At 32.0% G+C, this 22,348-nt stretch overlaps 2 protein-coding genes across 2 annotated transcripts in view; one reads left to right on the plus strand and one right to left on the minus strand.

Moving 5' to 3' along the window:
- The first annotated feature begins 5,232 nt into the window (after positions 1-5,232).
- LOC115890261 (hillarin) overlaps positions 5,233-22,348 on the plus strand; it is a 96,384-nt gene continuing 79,268 nt past the window's right edge. Inside the window, exon 1 of the mRNA XM_030910445.1 lies at positions 5,233-5,415. The gene's annotated coding sequence lies outside the window, so the exon portion shown is untranslated. The remainder of the gene's footprint in view (positions 5,416-22,348) is intronic.
- Positions 18,759-19,419, minus strand: LOC115890281. The gene is made up of 2 exons (XM_030910460.1): positions 19,043-19,419; positions 18,759-18,978 (listed from the first exon to the last, which is right to left on the minus strand). Exons 1-2 carry the CDS (start codon positions 19,312-19,314, stop codon positions 18,759-18,761), a joined length of 492 nt encoding a protein of 163 aa, XP_030766320.1. The 5' UTR covers positions 19,315-19,419.

Raw genomic sequence — 22,348 nt, forward strand, 5'->3', positions numbered from 1 at the left:
CCGTTGATTAAGGTTTACGCTTGTTTTATTAAAGGGTTTCCATTATTGTAACGGAATTTTTAAATTATGTCTTTATTTACGAGAAAATTTATTCCAAACATACCTAAAGAGATATTTTGTTGATGTTGATATCAATATCTTAAAATAAAAAGTCTAAAAATGAAAATATAAAAAAAAAAAAAAAACTTTATCATAATTTCTTTTTCTTCACTTGTGGTAAAAATACCTAGCCAGTTTACATAAAACGTTAAATGCCTAACGTTTATTTTGCTTTATTTTTCGGACTAGTGAAATGTACTCTTAAGAGCTGAAGTCCTTTCTTCTGCACCCCCATAACCAAACGGAATAGGTTGTATAAATATTAATTAATATTTAACTCTTGTAATCGTTTTCTGAATTAGGGAAAATCTCCTATTAAATTTTAATATTTCAGCAGCACCATCCAAACTAGAACTAGAGAAATACATGATCTAAATCAAAATAATGCCGGGCGTGTTCTGACTGCAATATACACAGGCAACTGTGGGCTGAGATCGCTAAAATAGAAGCTGTCCAAAGGCAGATTTTTCTTGAAAAGTAAAAAAGCTATGCAAGGTACAAGTTAACAATAGTTACAATTGATGTAAACCCATATACTCTTCGCATACGAAATAAAAAAGTCTCCGGAAAAAAAGCTTCACCAATTAATTTTTGTGATCATCCAGTTAAAGACAGACCTAAAATATTAGAACCTTGTTAAATGTTATGTGAAATGTCTCATCACATGTAACAATAAATCTGAACACAACTACCTTTAAGCTCGGTTAGACGCACGTCACTCTATGTTGAAAATTACCGAAGCGACCACCACTATCCTCTCCGATATGAACAAAAATTCGCGTCCGAGTCGCCCCAAGGCTCGGGCCCCACCTAACAGGTCCGATCCGATCGCCACGGTGGGTGATCAGCTTGGACAGGTGAACGGATATCCAGGTTGCCAAGTTTGCTAGTATTAATGATAACAGTGAAAAATCATGTAGGTGGCAAAAGATACATGACCTGAAGTTATAAGGTGTCCATATTATATAATGATATCGAAGTGATTCCATATTATCAATGGTTCCCGAAAAATCCTTCGAGATAAAATCTATGCTATCGAAGATGCGCATTACAATTTATTTTAGATAGGAACTATCGAAAAAAGGAGATAACCATCTTTTCTATAGTCAAGCAGCACTAAAAGCGATCTAGTAATCATCAATTCAAGGCTGGTGAAATAGTGCCTAGATAAGCTGAACAAATTAAGCAATGAAAATTCCTCCCTACTCTGGGTGTCCGCTCACCAAAGGGATAGAGGCAATGAAATTGCCCATAGAAGGCAATGAAAAAAAAAAAACGATCTAGCTAGAAAGGGCAGACACTCCACTTACTGGACCAGAACCGTTCTGTTTCCAAGAGTGAAACAACCCAAAGCGGAACTCAAGAAGGAACCTGGAAAACTCCATACGTAACCTGGAATAGGAATCCTCCAACTTGGTGTAAGGCACTCCGAAAACATTTCTGAGGAACACAACCTAGAAAAATATTTCTTTCTTGATTTAAGTAAGAACAATCTTCCGGATTGTCCTTTTTGGGGGTTTCTGACAGGACACAGAGCTGCAACAAGTCAGTTTTAAAAAGACTTACGTCTTAAATCAGTTCTAAAATCAAAATGATTTAAGTCTTAAGCCAATTTCAGTACAAAGTTCAAATGACTTAAGTTTTAAGTCTTTGACATTATCTTTAAAGTCAAGTCATTTTTGTAGAGACTTAAATCTTTTAAAAGATTTAAGTCTTTTGTAAACTGACTTCTCATTACAAAAATATTTAAATCTTTTTTACTGACTTAAATCTTAAATCTTTTCTAAAAAGACTTAAATCTCATAAAATATTTAAATCTTCTAAAATATTTATGTCATAAAAAACTTAAATCTTCTAAAAGATATAAGTCTTTTGTAAAAAACTTAAGTCATTAAAAAATATTTAAATCTTTTTTAAAGACTTAAATCTTTTCCAAAAAGACTTAAATCTTTTAAAAGACTTAAATCTTTTTTTAATGACTTAAATCTTTTTTTATTTCGGAATAAAGACTTATTTCGGAATAAGGTCACAAGTTGAAAATGACTCAAACTTTAAGTCTTAAGTCAGCTTTCGAAATATGACTTAAAATCAAAGATTTAAGTCATTAAAATGATTTAAGTCAAAAAAAGACAAGTTTCCTGTGAGCTTCCAGCTCTGACAGGACACTCTCTCCTCAACGAACATCTTAGTAGATTGAAGCTGGGAAACAACGGCGAATGCAGATTCTATGGGAAAAATGGAGAAACACCAGAGCACCTAATCTCTAAGTGCTCTGAGACGACAACCGTTCGTGTCATAAACTTTGGTACGGCTGATGTCGGAGATGGAGAGCTGGCCTCTGTGGAGCCGTCTCAGATACTGGTTTTTGTCAAAGCCCTGGGACTGTATGATGAGTTATAATTAGTGACGGGATAACTCGAGCGAAAATTCGCTGGAGTACTCGATTATTGAAATAACCGACATCGCTCGATTATGAACGACCGATGCAAGTGACGAGTACCAAGCGACGAACGCAAGCGATCCTAGAATGAAATAAATTGAAATCCGATTTTAATGTGACTTACTCGATAAAAAGCCGAGCGAATTTTGTACATACATTGCAGGTAGCAAATTTATACGACGCCGTATATACCGGGTGCGTCTCAAAAGTGGCTCATCCCTATTACTTTTTTTATTTTTTTAGATAAAAAAATGAGATTTGGTATGTTAGTATATGACATAAATTAGGATTGATTGACGCATTCAATTGTTTTCTGTCGCTTCCTGTTTCACCGGAAATGACTACAATTTTTGATTTTAAAATGGCACCCCCGGTATTTTTTTACTTTATTCGATAGAAAATGACATTCTAAATAGAATGACGTATCATATGTCAACTTTTGACATAATCGCTTAAAAACAAATTGTATTTTAAATTTCAATCTAGAGTGCCATGGCTGTGTTAAAAACACTAATTTTTAATCAAGGAGTCTTGGAAAAATTGATTTGATCGTCTAAGGTTTTTAGTGTCTTGCCCTGGCCGGTTAAAAGATGCCCAAATCGCATTTTTGATCATATCTCAATTTTTTTCAAATGGAACGAGGGTGGATCATTAGCATATTTCGAAAAAGAATTTTTTTACGAATAATTTGATACCAGACACTTGGTACTTCGAGTCAAATTGTCGTTGTGAACCGCATGTTACAATTTAAAAAAAACCATATGCGAAAATGTCAAAAGTTGACATGTGATATGTCATTTTATTCAGAGTGTCATTTTCTACCGAATAAAGTAAAAAAATACCGAGGGTGCGATTTAAAAATAAAAAAATATTTCCGGTGAAACCGGAAGTGACCGAAAACAATTGGATATGTCAATCAATCCTAATTTATGTCATATACTAACACACCTTGTTTTATCTGAAAAAATAAAAAAGTTATAGGGGTGACCCACTTTTGAGACGCACCCGGTATATTTATCCGTTGCGTATCAGAGAGACAAAATTTTACGACCTACATCGACAATGCTTCGAAATAAACTAAATCAGATCAGGCGATCAAGTGAATCGCTCGCCGCTTACTACTTGCCGTTCGTTACCGAAAGAATATGTGCCCTGCGTACGCAGCTTACTGCTTGGCGCTTGGAGTAACGAGTACTTATAACATGCGACGGACAAAAAACCGTATTTTTAAATGCGAGCTATATTTCGCTCGAGTGATCACTCGGTTATTGCAATCGCTTGATACTCGATTATTGAAATTAATCCGTTTTTCCCATCACTAGTTATAACTCGTTATAACTCAAGAAAGGGGAACACACAATATATCTGTAAGATCGCGGTGATTAATCCCCCTCCTAAACATTCTAAATTCTACATCGAAGTGGTTTATGATTTTATTTATCTCAGGCCAAACTACGAAGGCATATTTCTCTCCAATACTGCTTCATATATTGTTCCGTCCTGTCTCTCATTTTAATGTATACAATTTCAAATTGGATCAGAGACATCATATATGTAATAAATAGATAAGAATGAATGGCACAAAGAAGGGAGGTCTACTGTGTAGATAATAACCATAATGATGATGATAATGATCTGACCAGTCATGAATGGGCTGTACAACTTGGATACATAAGGAAATTTCATAGTATCTATGAAACGTACAGGAATTTGAAATAACAAAGAGGAACACCAAGAAGAAAGTAAACATACTATAAGTTACGGAAACTAAAATGAAAGGGTGCAGATGTGAAGAATTAAACGGAGATTGTACTCAGTGGAGTCAATCAAGAGTGACATGCACAGGCAGGGTGGAATGTATTATTAGGAAAGAAGAGAGAAAATATGTACGCAAATGGAAATTTATATCAGAAAGGTTGTATATCATAAAAATTTGTTTTGAGCTAAGTGAGAATGAATTACTAGATATTCTGGTACTCTATGGTCCAAACAAAGTCAGCAAGGTAGAGAGCCACAATAGGCCCTTTGGCCGCAGTTGAGGGTCCCACCTGAAACCCACTCTTAATCTAACTCAACAACAAGAGGATAGAGTATAAAGATAAGAAACAAGACATAGTAGATAAGAGACCAGGACTATATATGAATACAGAATTAATTACTCAAATGGCAATGAGCAGATCATTTAAAGAGAAGGGTTGACGGAAGATGGACCATCACCAAAATGGCACAAGAGGGGCGTAATAAGACCGAGGGGATGCCCTAATCGCTGATAAACTGGGATTACGACAGAAAACAGGCAGGAATAATGTGGTGACAAATATGTTGTAACGATGAAACATGTTAGTGTAAATGAGTGCAGTAGAATAAAGCTATATATGATACGGAAAGATCATATATAGTTCTGGTCTCGTAGTCGCATCAAATAATAATGGAGACCAGGAACAGGAATATCAAAAGAAAAACTGGGAAAAAGTAGATGGTACGATATTAAACAAGTTGCAGAACTAAAGTAGATAGAAACAGTGCACAACAACAAAAAATGAACAGGAGTACGTTGTTGGTAAACTATGTGTCCAAATTTTTCCTGCGGCTCATATCTTTGGGGAATTTGAACCCGACAGATCCGGCAACGATGGCTGGTACATCGCGGCTCTCGGTCCCCAACCGCCAGATCTCAGTGTCCAGAACGCAACATGGCCGCGGAGTAGGTTCAGTGCGTCGCGAAACTTAGCGCAACCGGTCGTTCGTGGTGAACCGCCCGGCGTGTGACCGCAAAAGGAACAAAAACAGGACACGAAACGTCGTCGCGACAGGATAACATCGACTAAGAAGCGGTGTGCGAAAAAAAGTGGTCGCTCCTGCCTACCTAATCAGTTGTAAGTGTCAAATGTTGAGAGGATCGAAGTGAAATTATAATAATAAAAAAAGAGTAAATGGTAACGTACTACGTACGTTCTTGAAGGTTATCTGGCGTTGCTGCTCGCTGCTGTTGTGGTCAGGTTTTATTCGATTTGGCTTTGTGCTTTAGGTTGGTTAGTGATGATAGTAATCATCGTAATTGTGGGATAAAATAATATACTTCCAGTTTTTTGTTTCAACGCAATAAATTCTTACAGATTTGTTTTCATCTGTTTTAAATAACATATGATAAAATATACCGTATGTTCTAAAAAAAGTGGCATTGAAAATGAGAATTTATAATAATTACTATCGCACAGACTTCCAACATTATTCATTAATAATTTACATACTAATCTGTCAAAAATCAATATTTATTGTAGAAAGAAGTTTCCAGACACAAATTTATTTTCAAAAAATAATCTTTGCTGCATTAATTAGTTTATCAGGCTGTATTTCATTCAATTCCATTGTAAAATCAGGTTAACCAGACTGGTAAACTACGATAAGAATCGGTTCCTGAAAAATATCGGTAAAATACTCAGTTTAAAAATATAGTACCTAGAAATGTCAAATATTGACGTTTTTTAATTTCAATATTTTTTTTATAGAACTTTTTATTTCATACTTGATTTGTTTTTTCAATGGAAGTTTAATGTTGAAAAAAACTCTGTTCAACACTTCAGACACTTCAAGCTTTTTTTGTTACAAAAACGAGATTGAATGACAAATAATTGACAGAAAGACCGGGAAACCAGCAGTACGATTCTGTAAGCTCCATAGCAAGAAATTCCTTGCTTGGCTTATGATAATTTTACCCGACTGATGAGTCAGAAAATATGTTTACAGAATACTTTACTTTTCCCTGATTACTTTGATGAAAATATTGACAGATGTTTTTAAGAACCGTGTTCCATAATCATAATAATAAAAGTTTCAGACAAGACATAGAAACCAAAGAATGGAATACGGCCTAATAATGTCAGGAAACGTCGATTTTTTACATTTAAATATCGGGTTTCTCCCCAATTTTTAATAAATAATGACAACTAGAGGTTGGCTTGACAGAAACTATGACTGCCAATTCAAAGGACACTGTAATGCTGTTAGCAATTTTTGTCCTATCGTATTCCACGTATATGAAAACATAACATATACATAAAAGCAAGTAAACATTTTATAATAACAATATTATACAATTTTAATACTTAAGCAGGACACATAAAACAAGTATAAAACTAATAGTTTTATCTATTGTTTTTTTGGAATTACTATACTTTTTCTTAACCTTATTCAAAAACATACCACACCATATGTCGAAACACCTGGTTATTGTGCATATTTGCATTAATATTTGGGCAGGTTTATAACTGATCGAGCATACTTACCAAGCGAGTTATTTTAAATCTAGATATTTATGAATAAATTGTTAATAATAGAATATGGGCTGCACATGTCAGAATAAAAATTTATGATAATTTAAAGCATCACAGGTCTAGACTGAAGGATAAACGATGTTCAAAATTTTCGGAGGTTTCTTTTGTATGCGACTGTTGATGTCTCTATATATACAGGGTCCGGTAATGGAGCGTCGGGCATTTGTAGGTCCTAGAATAAAAAAATAGAGAATTTTGTTTAAATGCAAACCTAAAGTATGTACTTGGATGTATTTGAGGAAAATATTTTAGCTTTTCTAGGTGAAAGAGTTCTGAGAGTGACTCAAAAAAGTGTGAGTGGATCGGGATGATTTTCTTTAAATGGAACACGTTATATATTATTGCACTTTTGGCTTCCTTTCATATCACTTTACATAATCCTAAGATATGAGTAACTATATGTGTATAATTTCATAGATATTAATAAATATATAAAAAATAGGTATAATATTTTCTTCAACCTTCCTTAAAAAATTATTACAAGTACAAGAACTGTCCTGAAATCAAAACTATTTTAAGTATTTATTTTAGATGGTCTAGTGCTTGCTCTCCTATAAATATTATAATCTTAAATCAAACAGGGTCTTCAAAATTCTACGCCTAACTTTCTAAAATATAAAATAATTTTTCTTTGTTTTTTTAAAGGAACACCCTGTATATTATTTTTTATTAGATGGAGAGTCAAAAAATAAACATTTTTTGTATTTAAAGTACTTTAAAATTTTTAATGGTTTCACAGATACACGTAGTATTGTTACAGACATATGGCTCTTTCAACGGCAAAATACGAGAGAAAAATCATCGGGTGGCTTTGATAAATATTTACTGTAGAAAATGCCATATGAAATATAAAACAGCGAATATCTGCGAGAGCGTAGAAATTTTGAAATACTCTAAATACAAAAATGGTCAACTTTAATTCTCCTGAAAATAAATATACAGGGTGTTCCATTTAAAAAAAAAAAAAACGAAGAAAAATTATTTTATATTTTAGAAAGTTTGCCGTACAATTTTGAACATCCTGTATGATTTACGATTGTCATATTTTTAGCAAAGTAAGTATATAGAATCGAAAGTAAAAACCTAATGTAGTTTTGATTTCAGCACACTAGTATTTTTAATATTTTTTTAAGTAATATTGAAAAATATATATTTTTTATTTACTTGTTAAGAATTGAAATAAAACCATTTGAAATAAAATCATCCCGATCCAGTCGGACTTTTTTGAGCCACCCTATAGAAATTAAAATATTTTCCTGAAATACATCCTAGTACATACTTTAGGTTTGCACTTAAACAAAATTCCCAAATTTTTTATTCCAGGAACTACAGATGCCCGACGCACTATTGCTGGATCCTGTATATGCGTAAACATATCAAAATATGTTAAGCCGAAGATTGGGGTGTACATAAATATTTATATAACATCTATATAAAATATTGATTACAAATTTTGTTGTGCAGTAATTAGAACTTTTTAAAAAACTAAATATTTCTACTCATACCCATTTTTTGATAGGTACCATTATTTAGTATGATTTATAAATTAGTTGCCGTATTAATTATCGATTAGTGCTGTATAATAAATATTATTAAATTTTTAAGAATAACTAAGATAAAATTCAATCGATAATGATTGGGTTAAAGCCTGTTAAACATTGTGTTCCCAGAAAAGTCAGAATTATCAAGTAAGTGACAATAAAACGTTTAAATTAAATTAAATTTCATCACGTCTGCTATATTAAGCACTCAATTTTTAGATATACAGGGTTGTTCACCACATACGACACGGAGTATTGTAGCTAAACGATTAGATTTTTACAAATTGTAAGTTTTGGGTTCGTTGAAGGACTATTAGAGCTACAATTTAAAAATATTTTTACAAGATACAGAGTGTCCCAAATAAATAAAAAATATCAAAGTTGTATTTTCTTAAATGGAACACCCTGTATATTATTACATTTATAGTTTCTACGATTAAAATAAAGGTAAGTTTGATAAAGGTTTATTACACTTAAACCTTACCGTTTTTGAAATATTTTCAATTTTGTGAAGTTGCAATCAAAATTTTAAGGCTTTTTTTCTCCAAGGCTATTAAAGTTTTTAATACTAAATATTCACTGAAGTTTATTTATCGATCAGTTATTGTGCTGCAATAATAAAAATTATACTACCTTATACAGAGTGTCCAAAATTTTATTTTAAATAATTAATATCTTTAAACGGCAATAACTTGTTTAATTTAAATGAAATACCCTGTATATTTTATGAGAATCAGATGCACAATTTAATTGTCTATCAAATTGTATTATACAATTTTTTACCTATCTCTTCAAGTTTCCGTAGAAAATGCATTTTCTTGTAATTTAAAACTCATTTATCAATATACCCATGGAATACTGACATTTTAGATTATTTTTAAAGATGTACGAAATTTTTAAAGAGTACAGATACTAATATTGTCGATATAGTTTGTTTATTTCATTAAAAATTAAAAAGAAACTGTTTAAATATTTGTTAAAGAGGACCAATTAATATTATTCCAGTATTCAAACTACATTAATTGACTGTTTGCGTTGATTAATAATAATTACTCCAAATACTAAAAAACTGAATTTTGTATGTGTATTAAACATTGTGGTAAAAAGTAACACCTTAAAAAGATATTTCATTTTTTACAAATGCTTATTTATAACAACAGAGACATTCATTTTCATAACTTATTATTATATTGATTTCTGATTCAAATCCACATTTATTTAGAATAATTTATTAACGAACATAATTAACTATGTAATTAATTAGTATTTGGGCGGAAATAATGGTGGTATATTTAATTAATGGTATACTCTTTTATAAAGATTTAAATAGTTTTCTTTTTGCATACAAATGGGCTAGTAATATTATCATTTTGCTAAAAACGATAATATTACTAACCTGTACATTTTGTACCATTGTTGCTTTAAAAACCATCTAAAATGTCAATATTCCATGGATATATTGATAAATGAGGTCTAAGTTATAAGAAAATGTATTTTATACGAAAACTTGAAGGCATAGGTAAAAAGTGGCGTAATACAATTTGATAGACAATTAAATTGTGCATCTGATTCTACTAAAATATACAGGGCATTCCATTTAAATTAAACAAGTTATTGCCGTTTAAAGCTAGAAATAATTTTAAATAAATTTTTAGACACTCTGTATGAGGTAGTATTATTTTTATTATTGCAACCTAATAACTGATCAACAAATAGACTTCAGTAAATATTTAGTATCAAAAACTTTGATACCCTTGGAGAAATGAAGCCTTAAATTTTTGACTGCAATTTCACAAAATTGAAAATATTTCAAAAACGGTAAGGTTTAAGTGTGATAAACCTTAATCAAATTTACCTTTATTTTATTGTATTAAAAAATACAACTTTGATATTTTTTATTTATTTGGGACACTCTGTATCTTGTAAAAATATTTCTAAATTGTAGCTCTAACAGTCCTGCAACGAACCCAAAACATACAATTTGTAAAAATCTAATCGTTTAGCTACAATACTCCGTGTCGTATGTGGTGAACAACCCCCTGTATACAAAGTAAATAAAGGTTTCCTACTATTACTGAAGCTTTTCACAAAAAAAAGTTTTAAATAAAGTAGATCTTTTATAAAATAGTGTTACACCATTCGTAAGTAATGTTCAAAAATGGTCAATAAAACATTAAAACTTTTATGAAATTTAATCTTACTTTAATAGAACATCTGATTTTTTCTTTAAAATTTGTTAATATTTTACTTAGCTGACCTATTATCACCTTCATAATTTTGACTATTATTAAGTACTAATAGATTTTACTAATATGTAAAATAACATGTCCAGCGGTATTCTGAGAAAGTTGTAAGACTGTTAAAGCCTTCCAGGCATTTTTTCGTATTCAGACTGAGCACATTCCAATCTTCATTAGATTGAAATTCATATATAGCCCGAGGATAGTTCTTCGGATTATATAAAAGAATCAGCATATTTCTGGACTAATGTCGTTCAACGACCATGAACTTACATAAAAACATTCACTGTAGTCCACTCCACCTTTTTACATAATGGTATTTAAATAATTTCCTTAAAACTACGAAAGAAAATATAAAAACACATTCGTACTTTTTTAATTTTAGCAGGCCTGTTAAAACTGCAACTAATACAGTAGCGGCTCGTGTCAATTCAGAAAGATGATACCAAAAAAAAAACAACTTACATATGATCGAAAAAAACGGCGTCCAGTTTGGAAATGACGATCGATGACATTCCCCATATAATTTTAAATATAAAATGACATTGATCTTCATTTCATAGCCATCGCTGACGCCGTTTCTTTTTTGATCATATTGTAGTTTCTCCAACGAGAGGATACATGACAGTGACAGTTATATCTGTTATTTTAATGCACACGTCTCGGCACTTTTTTTGGATGTCGTCTGTCAAAATCTTCCTTGACTCATTGGACAGACTTACTTTTTTAGGAGGTTATTTTTTAAATTAGTATTTTTTTTCTACAGTATTTCCCAGGATTTTCTTTCCACGAGGAAAAACTTTTTTATTAACATTTTGAATAATAATTTTATTATTATAAACATTTTGAGAAGAAATCATTCTTCATAACAATTTTTGCTTGCTCTAAAATGATATTCCAAAGACGCCGTTTTTTCGATTATATCGTATTTGTATACAATATTATTGATATATTTCTTGATCTTTTTAAACAACCTAATTTTTGGAGTGAAACTTCTTTATGCGCGCTATGTGAGTAAAAATTCAAGGCCGTGACACACGAGCCGACACGGCGGTGACACAAGAGCTCGCGGGAGGAAAAGTAGTAACGATCTTGGAGCGTCGGCGTCGGCGTCGTAACTCGTGTCCTATACCGGGTGCGTCTCAAAAATGGCTCATCCCTATAACTTTTTAATTATTTCAGAAAAAAAAACGGCATTTGGTATGTTAGTATATGACATAAATTAGGATTGATTGACGTATTCAATTGTTTTTGGTCACTTCTTGTTTCACCGGAAATGATTACAACTTTTGATTTTTAAATGACACCATCGGTATTTTTTTACTTTATTCGATAAAAAATGACATTCTGAATAGAATGACATATCATATGTAAACTTTTGACATTCTCTCTTAATAAAAAATTGTATTTTAAAATGCAATTTAGAGTGATATGGCTACGTTAAAAACACTAATTCTTGATAAAGGAGCCTTGGAAAAATAGATTTGATCGTCTAATGTTTTTAGTTGTCCTGTCCAGTTAGAAAATGCTCAAATCGTATCTGTAATCATATCTCAATTTTTTCAAATGGAAAGAGGGTGGCTCATTAGCATATTTGGAAAAAGCATTTTTTTACGAATAACTTGATACCACACACTTGGTATTTCGAGTTAAATTTTCGTTACAAACCGCAAGTTATAATTTCAAATAAACCATATGCGAAAATGTCAAAAGTTGAGTGAAAATGAAAAAAGTGAGATGCTTGTTACCTAACCTAACCCAAGCCAGGCGCTATGCTAGGGGGACGGTGTTGACAGCACCGGTGTTGACCCCAGCACCTGACCAGGAGCTTCTCCACCAACAACAGGGTCTTGCATCTCCTAGGGTAAAATTAGCCTCACATATAAATATAGGACATGGATTTTTAAAATATTTGGTCCGCCTTGGTCCTTACCTCTCATTAATATCTGTGCGTTAGTGGACTATCGTAGAAAAATATCGGATATGTGGCAGTCCTAGGCCAGTCCCGATTATTGTGAGTTATAACCTGATGAAAAATCAGATATGCAAGTTTGTGAATACCAAATTATCTGTACTCTGAACAACCGGATCGGTCATTGCACAATACATAGACTTATAGCCGCAATTGTTTTCCATTTAAAATATCGGATCGCACGATAAATTATGCCACAAATCAAAATAAACTGCGTAGTTAATATCTTTGACGATCGGATATGAAAGATTGTGCGCGTTTGTGAATAACAAAATATCTGTAATCTAACGACCGGATCGGCTGATACGGAATGTTATATCAGGACTACGGGAGCGATCGCTTAAAAATCCCTTGCGTGTATGGGGGGGGCTAATGACAGGCCGCATTAGCGAACCGCTTTAGCGCAACGTGAATATGGTTCTTACCCTGAGTTTTTATCTTGGTATTTTTTGCAACGTGAAAAAAATTTTTCATAAAAATTATTAATCGAAACCATTTAACTAGTTATTAACAATCCCAACGAGTTTATAGGAAGCTTTTTATTGCATCATCTTCTTTTGCAGCTGTATGTTGTGACACATTGAATCCTATTTCTCATAATAGAAAAGTGTGCTAGGATAGCGTACGTGGACTTCTTTATACATCGGTGAAATTGTTATACGAATTATTTTATGGATAAGTAACTTGCTCGAAGGCACTTTCTAAACAATAATATAAATAATAAAATAGACTGGAATTTCACATCGTATAATCAAATATAGATATAATTTTACATTTGTACTGTAGTTTTTGGGTTAGTGATCTGAATGCAGCATAATAATGTTTTTGTACCAGATTAGAATTTATATGACGTGTTTTATTTAATTTATTCGGCATGACGGTACCCAAGATATACAACGCAGATGTAAAGATAAAAATACTAGGTACTTATTTATTGAAATTGTTTATATATTTTCTAAATATCGTATGATCGAAAAAATGGCGTCAAAGACGGCTAGGAAATGACAATCGAAGATAATTTCAGTCTCTAAACCTTATTTACTAAAAAATAACATAAAAATATCGGGGTTATAACGTTCTACGACGTCTTCTGACGTCGGTTTTTTAACATGGGAAATTTGATTTTGATGTCGATATGACTCCTACTTGTAGGGGGCGCCACCTCCACCTTTTTTAACTGTTTTGAAGAGTAATAACTTTTCGTCCGTCTCTGTATTACACTACTAAGTAAAAAAATATACATCTCCGTAATTTTCCAAGTAAAAAATGTCCCTCGGTAAAAATCGCTACGAGCAACCGTTTTCAAGGTATTAGGAATGGAAATAATCAAAATATGCCATTATCGACAAAAAATAAGCAATGTTGTCTAAATAGTTATTTGACTGAAATAATTAATTTGGAATATTTTTAATTTTTTAAGCTAAACATGAATTTCTCTAGGAAAAAATACGATTAAACAGCTCCTGTTGAATCTTTGGCACAAAAATATTTCAAATTTATTATTTAAGACTAGGTACTAACGATCTAGTCAACATGCACAATTTTTGTCAATAATGACATGTATTGACTATTTCCATTCCAAATATCTTGAAAACGGTTGCTCCTAGCGATTTTTACAAAGAGACATTTTTTACACAAAAAATTACCTAAATGAATATTTTTATAAGCAGTAGTTTTATACAGGTATGGACGAAAAGTTATTACTTTTCAAACCAGTTAAGGAACCTGTAGGCTGTAGGTAGCACGGTAGCACCCCTACAAGTAGGAGTCATATTGCCATCGAAATCCAAATTTCTCATGTCAAAAAACTACCAGACACCAATTTTTATCCAAATATTCACGTTGCTTCAGAAATTATTTGGAAAAAAATCGAAATAAAAATGTAACTTCTACACCCTGTATCTCCGAAACTAAGCATTTTTGGACATACATTTATAAGAACTTTTTTACTTATTTTTATCTCCATAATATGCTGCCGAAGTTTCCGAAATACAACTTGGACAACTACCCTGTATATACAGGGTGATCAATTTTTGAAGCAACGTCAATATTTGGGTAAAAATTGGTGTCTGGTTTGGTTTTGACATGAGAAATTTGATTTTATTTCGGACCATAAACCCAAGAAATAATCCTAAAAAAAACAAAAAAACACAATTTATAGAGAGATTAAAAAGGAAACTACACCATTTAAAAATCTTTTTTACTTGATATAAAAATAAATTACAACATGCTTAAAGCCAACTAGTGCCATTAAAAAATAAAGAGCTACGAACCAAGTAATGACGTATAGCCTAAATTATCATCGATTGTCATTCTCCAGCCGTCTTTGACGGTGTTTTTTTTTCATCTTTTTATAAATATCTTCAAATTACGCCCATGACGTTAAAAAAGATTAAATTAGATAAGTTTGTGGCCAAATCAAACACAAAAATAAACTGTTTGTTGTCATTTTGCTTCTAAAAAAAAAGAAACAGCGTCAGAGCTGTCATGAAAGTGAAGATAGGTGTCATTTTATATGTAAAATTACACCTGGAATGATATCGATGGTTATTTTCATGCCAACTGGACGCCATTTTTGTTTCAATCACACGATACATAACATGTAGGTTAAAAAATATATGGTTAATCTTCTTTTATTTGTATATTCTAGAAATAGAAACATCTTTATCAAAGTGTGGAATTTGCTGCAACTGATACAGTGTAACATTAGCTGTGCTAAATTCATAGCATAATCTTGATTGTGTCTAAAGCCTCCGATCGCATTAAAAGATTATTAAATTAAACTTCCTAGTTCGCATAACGGTAAAACATGTCGACTAATATGATAAATATTGCCCATTTTAGCAGGTGAAAATCTTGGACAGATTAATGTCACAAATGGCGATTTATACCTGTCCCAGTCTGCTCGATCTTTTACATTTCAAATGAGTCATAACTCATAAATATATATAGGATGGTCTAAAATGCGGAGACTAAACCTGAAAAGCTTCGTCTTATATAATATATATATATATATATATATATATATATATATATATATATATATATATATATATATATATATATATATATATATATATATATCTTTGATAATTTAAAAAGCTGTAATAAATACAGGGTGAGTTTCCAACGATGTTCTCTATGGGTATCTCGGAAACTACTGGAGATAGAGAGTCGGTTAAATGGGGAAAGAATTGCAGTTTTGTGGGGTCATAAGTATGCGCCTTTCAGATTTTTGAAAAAAGGTCATGGCTTACTAGATATATGAAAAAAAAAAACAAGTTTTGGCTATTTTAAAAATTGTCCGTAATTCCATTATAATCTATTTTAGACAAAAAGTTTTCAGATAAAAGTTGTAGATAATCACATCCCTAATGAGTTTGTGTGTTCTCCGATTTTTTCTAAAGCCCGTCATTTTTGACATATGACACAAACATATGTTTTTTTTTTAAATGGAAAGCATAGTTGGCCATGACGTCATGCGGTGTTCTTATTTTGTTATGATTTATAACTTATAAAAAGACAAAATATATTATTAAATGACTCTTTACAATTTACATTGCACAAACTAAAACTTAAAAAAATAATATCACTACATACACTTTAAGTTATTTTAGAAAATGTTCAGAAAAATCGTCATTGTTTTGAGTACATAAATGCATCTTTTTAAAACTGAATTTCTAGCTATTTTCACAGACTGATCAGTTGACTTAATTAAACTTCTCCTATATCGTCTCTTCGAGTGCCTCTCTTAATTCATAAGTTGTTTTGTAAACCTTGTTGTTAACCATACCGCATAAAAAAAGTAAAATGGATAGGTCAGGTGATCGAGGAGGCCCATGCAATTAGCACCCCTCTTTCTATCCCTGAGTCTACATAATTATGATATAATTTTTTTTTAACATTTCTTTCATTGTGGGGTTGGTTTGGTTGTGTCATAATAAAAGGCATGTTGGAACCACTCTATTAATGCGCGAGTATCTATATTTAACTTTTCTAACATGTCTTGAAAACCGTTCTATAAAAAGCGTAAGTAACGTTCACCGGTTAACGTATCCTCGAAACTGTATGACCAGGAAAAGTTGAAGTAATAATCCTACACGCTTTTCTTCATTTGAAAAATTCATATTTACAATTTTTGTTTATTTTAATTTACAAAGTTTGGATGTGACAGTTTCACATTTCTGAGAGCAACGACAATTGAACTGTTTTCCATGGCTAACAGTGGAACTAGTTAAGAAAGATAATAACTGGCTATAACTCAGTAATTTTGTCAAAAAAAAACATATTATAACTTATCTTGCTGAAAAGTTTAAAAAATGGCCCTTTTTATGAAGTCATAGCTAACTATTGTTTCCATTTAAAAAAACATGTTTGTGTAATATGTCAAAAATGACAGGCTTTAGAAAAAATCGGAGAACACAAACTCATTAGGGATGTGATTATCTACAACTTTTATCTGAAAACTTTTTGTCTAAAATAGATTATAATGGAATAAAGGACAATTTTTAAAATAGCCAAAATTTGATTTTTTCCAAATATCTAGTAAGCCATGAACTTTTTCAAAAATCTGAAAGGCGCATATTTATGACCCCGCAAAACTGCAATTCTTTCCCCCATTTAACCGACTCTCTATCTCCAGTAGTTTCCGAGATACCCATAGAGAACGTCGTAGGAAACAGATCCTGTATATAGTCAGTTATTCCTAATATTTTCACAAAACATAATTTCTACATTCTTCAAATAGTGCATTTTATAAGGATGCAAACATTTTAGGCTATAACGTTAAATCTGAAAATGTGCTCTGGTATTTTCATCCAAACTGGTATACTTAGCACTATGAAATTTGAGATACTCTGTATACTCGTATTCTTTGAAGAATGCGTTTCTCTTTTTTTTTTGTTAGATCAAAGACGTAACAGATTTTTTACAACTGTTTTCTTTTAGATGGACAGATACGTATGTTTATTGGCGATGATAGATTATCTATCTGCTGATGAATAACTCCTATTGTTTTAAAATAATCAATAACAAAACAAATATAAATTATATACGGCAATGAATTATTGAGAAAGCTAATGTTAAAAAAAGTATTTCCAACTTTAGATTTTGATGATTGCTACTATAACAAAGTTTGGCTATATGGTTTCATTTGTTAGACACCTCATCTACTTAAATCACTTAAATTTAGAAAATACCGGTTGATTTATTTATTAACTTTATTAACTAAAATAATGTATTGATTTATTTATTAACTAATAATTTATATACTTTTTAGACTAAACAAAATCCAAGTAAGAAAATGAACAACATATGCTTTTAGACAGTGACATACATTCTAAATGACACCAACGCGATATAGAAGGTCTTACTAATTAGTGAATTCCTAAGTAAAATACTCTTAAGTACTTTTCTTTAATTCTTTAACTATAATATATAGGTTAATTCATTTCTAATGAGAATCACAAGAAACAATAAATATATTCTTATTCATCAGACATTTAGAAGCTGTTGGGTAAACAACAGATGAAAGAACTTGAATGAATGGATATAATATCTACATTACGATTATTATTTTAATGTCACCTACGCAATGTTTATAAATAAACCATAGTCTCATAAGGCTATTATCGATATTTATAGTAATTTACTTCATGTTCTTTAATTATTATTACGATAGAAAAAGTAACAAAATAATAAGCAAATAATCAGAATTAAATAAGATAATTTTTAAAATGGCTGTACTTAAACTGCCGTTAAACGGTAGCCTACTGAAATGCCGTTAATAGGTATGACGTCGTTGATGTGACGCACTTGACGGCTTTTTAATGCTTTGGTTAAAATGCCGTCGAACGGTCGCGTACTAAAATGCCGTTAATCCTTAATGCAGAGTAGGCCTCTGATTAATACTTAATAATTTGTAATGTAATGTTGTCCAAAATCCGTCATGGCTTATTCTGAATAAAATTAACTTGGAACGGTGTATATGTAGGTAGACGTATATGTTGCCGTTGTAGGTTTGAAAATGTATTTGCGATAAAATGTAATATATGGCATTGGTTTTCAGGTTTTTATTGCAAATTATAAACTGACAACTTAAAATAATACTACGTCAACTTAAAAATAATAATGCTACAGATAGCATTCTCTGCAAAACCACAGTTTTGATTTAAGTCGCATAGTCAATCCTGCACAACGGATATGTCTCCATAGAAGGCATCTACTGCAACAAAGTGACATATGATTTTTCTGCGTGTCTTCACTGCACACAGAACAAAACCAACTTTGTTGAAGTCGTTTCTGCTCAACTAGATTGGTTATTTTTTCGAAGGCTTTCTCCGTGCAAAAACTTCTAAAAATCGTAATTTACATTATTCGTTATTAATTTGGTAATTATTAGGTATCGCTAGACTTACCTTATCATGTGGATATCAACAGCCTCATCAAGAACGGCATGTGATATTTCTTCGGGGAGCATTTTAAGGTCTACAGTTTCAAGAAATTTCCCATTTGTGATGTCTCTAACGATGTTACGATCCTTAACGAAGCAATTCAGGATTACATTTTGTTTTTCATGATAGGATTGTTTAGCAAATGCTACAGTACATCTTTTCTTTTTCTTTGGTAGTCCTATGACTGTTAAGTCCTGTCCTTTTGGACGTCCTCGTTTTTTTATTGAAACAGGCATCTTAATTGTTGTCAAAGCGAAATCATTGACTTCAACTATTTGATGGGACTGGTTGTTGACGTCATTTAAAACTGAATCACTAATATAGGAAAGTTGATGCGCTTCATCTCGTCATTTCCTCCTCTATAACCAGCTCGTTACAAAACTCAGGTGCTTCCACAGGTGACTAACCAAGAGTTGATGTATTTCTATTATCTAATATGAGCGCTTCACTCATATTGTTTCTGTCTTGAAGGTCCGTCTCGTCACAAACCTCAGAGTGTTCCACAGAAGACTGATTTTTTACTTTCAAATACAACTGCATCATCATAAATTATATGTAGCATCTACAGCAAGAAATTCTGGAAAAGCCTTCATTGTACTTTTCATGGTTGGACTTTGAATGAAAAGTCCTCTGAAATTATTGTCTTCGTCTCGCAAAACAGCTACATTGGCACCTCAAACTGAGTAGTTATTGGGACTAATAAGACGATAATAGAATATTTTAGTTTACCGTATTTAGCTTTAAGTATATTTAAGCAGCCATCTAAGTTTTCTTTTCTTGATTGATCGGATATCTTCATATTTGTTAAATCTTGTAAAGTAACAATTTTACCAGTACTTTCTTCAACTTTTTGCTGTATCATTTTTCTATTGGCCTTCATATTCAAATAATCCTTGACGCTTTCCTTCATGTTACTGGAAAGTTTTCTTTGGCTAGGGTTACGTGCATGTTGAACCTACAAAATATATCTTTTATGAATAAAATACTGTTCAAGCAAGAATTCTAAAAGCATACTATATGTCAACTAATCTGTAAATTTACCTTCGAAGTGACATGATTGTGCTTCATTTGAACCGATGTTACCTCGAGTGCTTTTCCATCAGACGATGCTTTGAATCTTACATGTACTGAGCAATCTTCTTTAAATGTCAAAGACTGTCGAATTTTTTTCCCACTGCCCTTAAACTTCTTTCTACCGGGATTACATGCATATAGAAGTTGATAATAAATCAAAGAGATTTTTTCTCTCACAATTTTACTGCTCGCAATCGTACGGGCATCTCGTTTCCAAAATGTTGTGTACGTATTTTCACCAAGTTCCTCAATCGCTTTCTTTGCGTCAGCGAATGAGCTGAACCTATCCCCAATTTTCAGCATGCTAATTTCAATCATGAAAAATAATTAGGTACCTAACTAACCTAAAAATGTTTATAGATAAATTAACAATCAGATAACTAACTGAAACACTTACTCCATCCTGAACCGATAATATCCAGATGTACACCTTAATTAAAATCAACTTATAGCACTTAGCACAAATTGTTACTACAATAATACGTAGGCGACGAAAAAAACATACCAAAAGGGCAACGGAAAATGAAACACAAATTGATTAACCGCATTTTAGTACGCGACCGTTCGACGGCATTTTAACCAAAGCATTAAAAAGGCATCAAGTGCGTCACATCAACGACGTCATATCTATTAACGTCATTTCAGTAGGCTACCGTTTAACGGCAGTTTAAGTACAGCGTTTTAAAATTAGTTACTGGCAGGGGTGGATGGGCCATATGGGAAAACGGAAAAATTCCCGGTGGGCCGCGCCGGTGGGAAGATGGGCCGGTGGGCCGGTTCCGATCAGAGCTCAAAAAAAAGATTGGATTAGCAAAAATTAAATGGTTAATCTTCTAATTAAAGTGATGTAAGATTCTTAGTGACTCCATAACTAACTAATCAATTTGCATCAGTATAATTGTCAGTTGATTTTAAACATAAACACCAATTTGTAAAATAACTATTATAAGATGTCTCTGAGACACTTATAATTTTAATAAACATCTGCTGTTTGATCGGTTTGAAGATTTATATTATACAAGGTTAGTCTATAAGTGTAAATATTTGCAGGGCTGGTAGATCTCATTAAAAGAAACATAATTTATTCTTTTTACCGTGTTTCAAATAAGTCCAACCGAGTTATTAAAGTTTGAAAATTAAAAAAAAAAAATATTTTTAAAAAAAATTGAGCCACCTAAATTTTTCTGTATTTGCATCTCTTTTAGTGCCGTAATATCAGAGATTAAGAAACTATACCGTGGGAAAATTTGCGGTGAACAGGAAGTTCTAGAAAGTTTTTTAAAATATACAGGAAAATTTTAAAAGAAAATGCACGATTTTTAACATCTTCTTTGCAAAAAAACCCTCACAAATCCTTATGACGTGTTCTTGGGGTCGAAATATACCACCCCCGAAAATATTTGTACTTATTTAAGACTCACCCTGTATAGTTTTACCACTAAGTATTCTTTTTATTAATAACTAATAAAATATGACTGATTGGCAGCAGAAAAAAGAATGAATAGCATTAGGTAAATTTAAATAGTTTCGATCTAAGTGTATATAAGAATACGGTAGCGTAGATTGACAACTGGGGGCCTCGGTGCAATATTTTTCGAGCTCACCTTTGTAAAAAGGTAGACGAATTTGACGCGAAATCTGCGGTTGACGGAGAAAACATGAAGATGGCTATCTCTATGCTTGGTTTGAATTGGGGACGGACTAAAAGCCAAGTCTGAGAACTAAAGCCAAGTCTAAATTGTTGTTTAAAATGTTGCTAAAATTAATTTACTAAAAATTACTGACACAGCAGAGAAGAGTTAAATAAGGTTTAAACTAGATTAGATAATAAAATATTAATATGTCTCGAAATATTCTTATTATGGACTGTAACATAGCATTTACCTCAGAACACATTTATATCCACTGCTGCATGTGCCTACACCTAAAAAACCTAGGCAATACCTAACTGCCTAGGTATTGCCCAGATTTTTTTTTGTTTGAGACATCGCATTATCATACAAGATGCGAAATGTACAAAAGTATAGAGGAAAAGTGATAAGAACTATATAATAACCTAAAAAATGCAGCAGTTTTAATTTTAATGGCGACCGCGGTTCATTCAGTTAAAAACACCTGTGCACGACGAGGCTTCCGCTCTACCAGAAAAGAGAGCATTTATTTCTACAATGTGTAAGATAGTATATACCTGAAAAG

This window comes from Sitophilus oryzae, unplaced genomic scaffold, assembly GCF_002938485.1.
Source record: "Sitophilus oryzae breed Bouriz unplaced genomic scaffold, Soryzae_2.0 scaffold_860_pilon_pilon, whole genome shotgun sequence".
NCBI lineage: Eukaryota > Metazoa > Arthropoda > Insecta > Coleoptera > Curculionidae > Sitophilus > Sitophilus oryzae.